We start from the raw sequence: 9,891 nt of genomic DNA, 5'->3' as shown, positions 1-9,891 counted from the left end.
GAACGTGATTGTTGGGGGGAGGGCGGCAGTGGGGGAAGGATGGGGAGGGGAACACCCTAAAGAAGAGGAGGGGGAGGGTTAGGGGGATGTTGGCCAAGAAACCGGGAAAGGGAATAACACTCGAAATGTAAATAAGAAATACTCAAGTTAATAAAAAAAAAAGAATCCAGCTGTCTCTGTCTAACTGACCTCCCTCCCCCAGAACTACAGGAGTAACACTTACACCCTCCGGATTTTATGTGGGCACTGGGATCTGAACACAGATCTCTAGTTTTACAGCAGAAATTTTAATGACAGCCAGGATCCTGGACTTGCTTATTTATTTTTTTAATTTTATTTTTCTTGGATACTTTATGTATTTACATTTCAAATGTTATCCCCTTTTTCCCCTCTCCTGTATTCCTCCCCCTTCTCCTGGTTCTATGGATGTTCCCACTCCCACCCACCCACTACCACCTCAATGCATTCCCCTACACTGGGAAAACAAGCCTTCACCAGACCAAGGGCTTTTCCTCCTACTGATGCTGGACAATGCCATCCTCTGCTTCATATGTGACTGGAATCATGGGTCCCTCCATGTGTACTCATTGGTTGGTGGTTTAGTCCCCAGAGAGCTCTGGTTGGTTGATAATATTGTTCTTCCTATGGTATTGCAAACTCCTTCAGCTCCTTCAGCTCCTTCAGTCTTTTCTCTAACTCATTCATTGGGGTCCCCTTGTTCAGTCCAACGGTTAACTGCTAGCATCTTCATATGTATCAGTAGGACTCTGGCAAAGCCTCTCAATGGGCATCAGGCTCCTGTCAGCAAGCATGTCTTGGCATGAACAATAGTGACGGGGTTTGGTGGCAGAATATGGGATGGATCCCCAGGTGGGGCAGTCTCTGAGTGACCTTTTCTTCAGTCCCTGTTCCACAAACTGTCCCTGTATTTGTTCCCATGAGTATTTTGTTCTTCCTTCAAAGAAAGAATTGAAGCATCCAAATTTTGATCTTCCTTCTTCCTGGGCTTCATATGATCTGTGAATTTTTTCTTAGGTATTCCAGGATTTGGGGCTAGCATCCATTTATGAGTGCATACCATGTTTGTTCTTTTGTGATTGGGTTACCTCACTCGGGATATTTTTTAGTTCCATCCATTTGCTTAAGAATTTCAGGATGTCATTGTTTTTAATAGCTGAGTAATACTCTGTTATGTAAATGTACCACATTTTCTGTATCCATTCCTCTGTTGAAGGGCATCTGGGTTCTTTCCAGCTTCTGGCTATTATAAATAAGGTCGCTATGAACATAGTGGAGTATGTGTCTTTGTATATATGTTGGAGCATCTTTTGGGTGTATTCCCAGGAGTGGTATAGCTGGCCACTCAGGTAGAACTATGTCCAATTTTCTGTGGAACCACCAGACTTATTTCCACAGTGGTTGTAGCAGCTTGCAATCCCACCAACAATGGAAGAGTGTTTGTTTCTCTACATCTTCACCAGCATCTACCTGAGTTTTTGATCTTAGCCATTCTGACTAGTGTGAGGTGCATTTTGATCTGCATTTCCTTGCTGAGTAAGGATGTCCAACAGTTCTTTACATGCTTCTCAGCCATTCAGTATTCCTCAGTTCCACAAAACAGAAACAGAAGAAACACTGTCCAATTCTTTTTTGAAGCAACAATTATGCTTATACCTAAACTACACAAAGACCTTACAAAAAAAGAGAACTTCAGACCGATTTCAATGCCAAAATACACAATATGATTCTCACAACTGGAATCCAAGAACATATCAAAACAGTCATTCACCATGGTCATGTAGCCTTCTTCCCAGGGATGCAAGGATCGCTCAATATACTGAAATCCATCAATGTAATCCCCTACACAAACAAACTCTAAAACACACATGATCACTTCATTAGATGCAGAAAAAGTATTTGACAAAATTGAACACCCCTTCATGATAAAAGTCTTGGAAAGTTCAGAATTCGAGGCCCATACCTAAACATAGTAAGCAATATACAGAAAACCAATAACCAACATCATGGAGAGAAACTTGAAGCAATCCCACTAAAATCCGGGACTAGACGAGTTTTTTGTTGTGTTTTGTTTTGTTTTTAAGAGTCTATGTTTGTAGGTTAGGGTGACAACAAACTTTGTAGCCAAAGATGGCCTCAAACTCACAGCAATTGTCCTGCCTCAGTTTCCCAAACGATGAGAGGCTAGTCATCTTCTGCCTTCACCTTGTTTCTTTGGAAGGCAGTAATAAAAGGAAGATTACTAGATGAAAGCAGCTTAAATCAGTACATAGACCCTTCAATTGTGTTTGATTACAGCCTCACATGTTACCATATTTCTGTTGAATGCCTGAATGAATAATTTCCCAAATTAACAAAAGAGACTGCATTTTCCTTTGTGGAGAGGGCTGGGCAATGGGTAGTCCTAGTTGCTGCTTGCCACCGTGTTAAGCTGTGAAAGGAAACTATAAGCAGGAAAATGATGTAGATGAGGAAGAGCTCAGGCAAATCCCAATGCAGAGAAGTGGCATTTGAGCTCTGAAGAAAAAGACAATCTTACTGATATGCTAAAAGATGACAGAATTTTCTAGTATCTGAAGGTACTCTCCCATGAATATACTACATAAGAAAAATTGAGGGAGAGATGCTGTTGCAGAAGACTTTAAGTTCTTTTCCCAGTCCACTGGCTCACATGTCTGTAACTCCAGCTCCAGAGTCCCTAACACCATTTACTGGCCTGCACAGTAACATAACTCTTATATGTATATCGCCCTTCCCCACTTACACATACATAATTAAAATAAAATACATTCATTTTTAAAAATCTGGTCATCTATATGTTTTCTTCTTTGAGCAATGCTGAAAGAAATGCCGAGGCTAAAGAAGTTCCATTTCATATTGATGTTGTTTCCTTCACATGTTTACTACTCATCAGGAGTCTGATGACAGCTCTATTTCTAGCTCTTTGAGGAAGCCCCATACTTTACATAATGGCTATAAAATTTCCTTTCTATTAAATATCTACAAAGATTCCCTTTTCTCTGCATCCTCCCCAGCACTTGTCTATCATCTGCTGTGAACAGTCATGGTAACAGGTGCAAAGAAAGGCCACGGAATGCTTTCAATTTGCATATGCCTGACAATTAGTGATGTTACCCCTTGTCTTTCAAATACAGCTGTGGGTGCTTACAAATTCCCTTGAGTGGTCTCTATTCAGTTGCTTTTGCTTGCTTTCAAGTGGGCTCATTTTTTCTTTACATGGTTGAGTTGTTTGTGCTTCTTGTTCATTTTGTGTATGAGCCACTGACCTCATATATAATCTCTTAAGTTCTCTGGTTCTGTAGTTCTGCTTTTTATTCTCTTAACTGCTACATTATTCAACACATTTTTTCACATATTTTTATTTTTTGAATTTATAATGTAAGTACAGCAATTCTCCTTTCGGTTTCTTCTCTCCAAATCCTCCAATAATCCCCTCCCCATTCTCCTCCAATTTTTGGCATCCTTTTTCACTAATTGTTGTTGCTTCTATATATGTATTTCTAAACATAGCCTGTTCACTCTATTGCCTTACTTGTATGTAGTTTTTCAGGCAGACACTTTTTATTTTTGTCACTCTCATTTTTCTCTTGTTCTCTTGGTTGTTCTTTTGGACTTAGATGAAAACTTATGGTCCAGACTAAATTCATTAAATTCTTCCCAATTATTTATTCCTGCTCTTGGTAATGTAATCATGTCTTTCACTTATTTTGAGTTAATTTTCACTTTATTTAGTTTTAAGTATTATTTTTTCTTTATTTTGTGCACAAATGTGTGTTGAAGGAGGTGTTTGTATGGTGCATGCACATGGATTTGGGCTTCTCTGCTAATATCATTTGGATCCTAGATTGAACTCCTATCTTCAAGCTTGACAGCCACAACCTTTATGCATAGAGCCATGGAGTCTTTGAGTTAATTTTTTATATGCTATGATTTAAGCTATGGTTTAAGCATTCATATTTCTGCATGTAGGTATTAAGTGAGTGTGGATATGTGAAATATATATGAATACGTGTGTGTATAACTTTTGTTAAATCAATTCTTGATAAATGTGTTCCATGTTTTTTATTTTCACAGCTTTCAGTACATATTAATAGATAACCTATTCACTGGATAGACTGGAAATCTAGCTCTATAGGGATTTATTTGATCCACAACTTTATGGGAGTTCAAATGTGTGAGCATTACTGAACTACACTGTAGCCATGAGAGATAGCCTAGAGACAGCACCATGGGAGACTATCAGAGACTAAGGTTGGCTTTAATAGGACTGATACAGTGTTAAGTAGACAATGAGAAAAGGCTGATGACAGAGAGAACACTGGGAAGACAATCAACATTCCTAAAGTCTGTATCTGTGAGTCTTTGCCTTGTGGCAACAGAGTCTAGCCTGAAAATGAGGTAGGTGGGCATAGCAATTGAGACTGTGAGGCTTGATGGAGTCTAAATTAAATGGATGAGGTTTAGCTGATTACATGCACATTTTAAATTCCTGAACACATATCCTTAGTGATCATGAAGGACAGCTTAGAGCTAAAGCACGTCGTGGTTTCTGGGGACCTAGGCCAAAAGGGCTGAAATGACATAAGAAATGGGCCTGAGAACTCACTCCATGGATATAAACTAAAGGAATCACAGTACTGGATTTAACTGGGTTACCCTACTGTTACTGCCCTGAGGAAATGTGGAGGCTAGTTTTACCCTCCGTTTGCCAAGCAAGGAGGATGTGAGAGGATAGTATGGTCATCTAGAAGAGAGCACTCTAGAGCCCATAGTCTCCCTAGCATACCAGGAAGTCGACATTGAGCTGTCGTGAATGTGTAGTTTTCTTTCCCAACCACTCTCCAACCCTTGGCCAAGTCTTATCAGGAGAGTAAAACACAAGATAAAAAATAAAAGATTTTATGTATTATTTATCTTCAAGATTGCAAAGCAGGAACTATACCAAAAAAAGCCTGAAATGGGGGGAAGAAAACGGATGAAGGAAGATGGAAAATCATAACAGCAAGTCTGATGCAGGACTGTGAAGCAAGTACAGCCTTGTCATGTACATCCCTTGTCACGGTGACCTTCATGATAAACTCAGGATGCTGCGGGTCTACTGCTTGAACTTGCAGACAAAAGGTAATTCCACATCACAGTGATGGTCTCCCCACTTCAGAAACTCTGGAGAGAGAGGAGACACCTTGGCTCTTAGGACTATCACATTGGGGCACCTTAGAATGTGTCCTAGGCTCAGAGCCTTTCATTCAGCTTCAGTCATTCTCTAGGTAGAAACTGGAACGTTAGAAAGACACAAATCCATACTGCTTTCCCTAGTTCCAGAGTATAATCATAAGGTCAGACTCTGTGGTAGAGGAGAGAACTGAATATATTGGGCAAAAATGGTGTTTATTCCATTTCTTACCCGAGGTAGCTGTTAGACTGCCACAGTTACCACGGTTGACAGTAGAGGAAGGATCCCCATCCCAGTTGAGATAATTCAGTACGTCAGAGTTACTCCACTCCCATCCACCTCCATTGGGTTGTTGACCCTGCACAGTAGAGGTATGAAGAGAGCTTCATGGAACTTTATCCATTTCACCAGGCTACTTTTCCCTTAGAAATTCTGACTTAAAGTTTATCTCATAAGACTCCTCCTTGCCAATAATCACAAGAACAAGAATAATGCACCCACATACATTTAGAGAAAACTTACATACAAAATAAATAAGCCTAATATTTAATAAATAAATATAAATCTTATCTTAATTTAAAATGATCTCAAAATTTTTTGTGAAAGTTACTTGAAGATAAAAGAAGTCATCAATTGACTTTCTTAAATAAAAGAAAAATGCAAAAGTTGAAAATAGGAAAATAAATTAAGCTGAATAATAGGAACCTCCATAGAACTCAGCCTTTCACTCTGGTATTGAGGATGTTCCTTACCCTAATGTCACCCACTATGAGTGCTAGGACATTATACACAGACAGGAGACAAGAAAAATTGTGCTTGGGAGACATTAGCTCCTGGAGATAAAACAGGAAATAATTAGAATCTCACCATTGTTGGATCATGGAGCCCAATCCAGATGTCTTGGTTGTTGTTCACTCTGCCTGTCACCAGGGAAGACACAAAGGAAGCCTCACCTCCACTAAGAATAGACACAAGGTGTCCTGAAGGTCTCTTCTGGCAGGCCAGCTATTTAAGGAAGAGAATGAGAGAGAGACTGAGAGTCCATTGTCTAGTGGTGGGGTAGATGTGTAGAAAGATTACATGAAAAAAGAACAGTTATTCTGACCCCACCACCATGGAGCCATGGGAACAGGAAATCTCTTCTCCTGTCACCAATTTGCACTTTATGTTGGTATCTTCAGCCCCACCCTTCATCACTCACATCTGCTTGAAACCAGGATTTGAGTGTCGTGACCAAGGTATAGCAGTAAGAACGATAAGCCTTGGAGCCCATGGGGCAGCTGGTTCGTGTAGAGGGCACTGCCTTCTGGGAGTCTTCACCTGGATGGAGAGAGATAAAGAGATGGATGGCATGAGATAGAGAGTGGGAGCTGGACAGGGAGAAAAACTCAAGGGAATGTTTACAAAGGCCGTTTTGTGCAGTGGGTGGCTACAATCAAGACAGTGACAGCCCCACTAAACTTCCCTTCTCATGATACTGTTGTTTGGTTTTTTTTATTTGTTTGTTTTTGCTCTCTTTGTGACAAATTCTCTCTGTAGCCTTGGATGTCCTGTAATTTACTATGCAGAAGAAGTTGGCCTTGAACTCACAGATACCCTCCTGCATCTCCCTCCTGAATGCTAGTTTTCAAGGTACCTACCACTATACCTAACTAGGTGCCTCATATTTTTTTTAAAAAAAATGATTTTCGGTGTAGAAGAGCTTCTTTTTTTCGTTTTATACTTTATACACATTCCCCTGTGACACTGTATTCTCTGCAGGGTCCAGCTGTATGCCTCATTAGTGGCCCTCATACTTCCCTACTCCAACATACATACTATCATAATTGAGAGCCTCCTGACAAAATGGAAACCCTCTCACTCCAGTGCTGATGCAACACTGACACTTTTCACTGCCAGCAGCATGGAAGAAGGCAAGCAGATGCATGAGGTGATATTCCTGTGCAGAGACCCCTCCCAATTACCACATGAGACTTCTAAGAACACTCCTTTGCTCCTTTTCTCTTAACACTCACAGATAATTCAGTGCCGGAGTCAGAGAAGACTTACCTCGTACCTGAAATATGAACAGGTAGTAGAGCAGCGTCCAGGACACATTGTTGAAGGACAGACGAGGCAGCATCTTGTCTTCAAGGAAGCAGCAAACAGGGCACAGAGAGTGTAGTCAACGAGAACAAGCAAACGAGGGCCCTCTCTCCCTTTGCCTAGGTCTTCAGGGATACACTAGTCTTAGCCCCATCTCTGCTTTGCTAAGGTCTGGAAGGAAATGGAGAATCTAATATTTCCCCTTGCACAGAAAATCACCCAGGAAGACTTTGCTAATTCTCAGAGTCCTACTTTCCATTAGGACAGAGATTCTCTTGTATCTTTTCTCTATAGTATGAGGGATGATCCCCTGCTAGGCTCTCAGCATCATTCGACTCCCACTTACCTGCCTTGCAGTGATCTGGGATGTTCGTCAGGACAAAACTGACTGCTTTTATGATAGGATTCGAAGGAGGGGCATCAAAGTGAATAAGTGAATGCTTATGTAAGTCAGGATAATGGGTAGTGCTTGGCATACATTCAGAGAGCTTCCCAGCAAAAATTGCAGGAGACTTCCTGGCAAAGACAGAAACTAACACACAAATGTTAGCAAATATGCTCTATCCACAGGTGCAGGTGATGTTTGAAATTCTGCAATTGATTGTAAAATGGCAACATTTAAACTATTTTCTACTTCACAAGCATTATCACTATGGAACATCTGACCATATTTCCTATATATAAATCACTGAAGTTTCTTTGCTTAATTTTTTAAATGCATGAAAATCATGAGTTACAACCCAACTGAACAACATTTTTGTCTTAGACATTGTAACCACTGAGTTTCAATTTTATACTTCCTACACAGCCACACAGACTGTGAAAAGAGATGCTTATAAGCAGGTCTTTACTTCAGTTATAGATTCCATGAAGTCACCAAGTACAAGAGCACTTAGAAAATTGTCTTTTGCTGAACCCCCAGTGAACTAGATTGTTGCGGGGAGGGCGGCAATGGGGGGAGGATGGGGAGGAGAACACCCATAAAGAAGGGGAGGGGGAGAGATTAGGGGGATGTTTGCCTGGAAACCGGGAAAGGGAATAACACTCGAAATGTATATAAGAAATACTCAAGTTAATAAAAAAAAAAGAAGAAAACTATCTTTTGCCAAATGCAAATGCATAGATGTAATTTACCCATGCTGATGATACTAACCCAGTTAACATTAAACAATTACATGTTTAGCCATCTTTCCTTTTCCTCTATGTGTATAAATGTCAGCACAGTGAATAGCTAGTAACATTTAACATATATACTATAGAAATTAGGAGGCTGGAGAGATGGGTCAACAGTTAATAGCACAAAGTGCTCTTCCAGAGGACTGGTTTGGTTCCTAGCATCCAAATCAGGTACTTTATAACCATCTGTATCCAGCCCCAGAAGGTATAATGTCCTCTTTCAATCTAAATGAGCATTTATACTCTCAAACAATGATAAACATTCACATAGACACATGCATGGGCATATTTAAAAGAATAAATCTAGAATAATTTCTGAATGATGCTTGAAGTCCCTATGAATATGTGATCATAGGAAATGAATTAGGGAAATGGAGCAGCTCTGATGGACTAGTAACCTCTCTGTTGCTGCAGAACTCAACTACCGTGTGACTTTGAGTCTCAGGTAGGACAGAGAACAGCCACCTCTGGCTAAGCCAGGTGTGCTATTCTGAAGTATAACTCAGAGCTGACCACGAACTAGCATACTCTCTCTTAGTGTTCACACATGGAGATAGCTAAGAAGCAAATCTATTCAGTTCCTTAAAGTCCTGGCTAAAATGTTCTCTCACTGATTGCTTCACAGTTTATGTCCTGCTAACAGAAAGTTGAAGCAGTCATTGAACAGCTAATTCTACTTTGTATTATATACTTGCTCTCCAGCACTCAATAAATCAAGTTTTAGCACACAAAATTCAGCACTTTTGATGTACCTAAAATTTTATTAGCTAGGCACAAAAATGCACATATATATACAGAAGTCAGTTGATTCTTCAATATAAGTGAAGATGAGTTCTTTGTTTTATACAACTATACACATTTCTTTAAAAATCAAGCATTGTAATGTTTATAAATTGTGATTGTTTATATAAAACTGCATAATTGGTATCAAGAGAATGCCTGTTATTACTTAAATTTCCCAGAACTTGACACCTGGTAGAGGGTAGCAGTTTTGAAACATGATCAGGTTCTGAGGTCAGAGCTGGATTAACAGGAAAGGAACATGTGTAGCAGTTCTCACACTCTGCCATGAATAGTCCTGAATTCTTACTGGAAACTCCTGGCACCCTTGCCAACCACTACCCACCACAGAGAACTGCATGAGCTATACTTATTCATTTGGACACCCTTCCATCAGTTCTTTTTTTAAAAGTGAATTCACCTTTGTCCTGTCAAACCATCCTAGATCTTTGTAAATATAGGTAAGTGGAGCTAAAAGATAATGAAAGGCTGACAGGTATCTGCCTCCCACACTGCAGAAAGAGATGTAGAACTTTTTCTGACCTCACAAGACACATCTCTAAAACTCAGAAGAATTAGGAACTGAAGGGTGAACATGTCCCTACCAGTTTGCTCTGGAACCAGAGAAAACAGTGGGA

The 9,891-nt window shown here is 40.1% G+C and overlaps 1 protein-coding gene across 2 annotated transcripts; it reads right to left on the bottom strand.

The window, feature by feature from the left end:
• Positions 1-4,925: 4,925 nt before the first annotated feature.
• Reg3a (regenerating islet-derived 3 alpha) lies at positions 4,926-7,692 on the bottom strand. Of its 2 annotated transcripts, none has more exons than NM_001145846.2 (6): positions 7,644-7,692; positions 7,262-7,339; positions 6,414-6,532; positions 6,080-6,217; positions 5,444-5,570; positions 4,926-5,202 (listed from the first exon to the last, which is right to left on the bottom strand). In NM_001145846.2, the coding sequence occupies exons 2-6, from the start codon at positions 7,332-7,334 to the stop codon at positions 5,135-5,137; spliced, it is 525 nt and encodes a 174-aa protein (NP_001139318.1). In that variant the 5' UTR covers positions 7,335-7,339; positions 7,644-7,692; the 3' UTR covers positions 4,926-5,134. The 2 variants fall into 2 exon arrangements, with proteins under 2 accessions (NP_001139318.1, NP_742074.2); NM_172077.2 differs by having other exon boundaries at positions 7,262-7,468; positions 7,644-7,665.
• Between the last annotated feature and the right edge of the window lie 2,199 nt (positions 7,693-9,891).

The sequence above is a fragment of the Rattus norvegicus genome, chromosome 4 (assembly GCF_021556685.1).
Source record: "Rattus norvegicus strain SHRSP/BbbUtx chromosome 4, alternate assembly SHRSP_T2T, whole genome shotgun sequence".
NCBI lineage: Eukaryota > Metazoa > Chordata > Mammalia > Rodentia > Muridae > Rattus > Rattus norvegicus.
The sequence above is the reverse complement of the archived record's forward strand: the minus strand, read 5'-3'. Positions and strand labels throughout refer to the sequence as shown.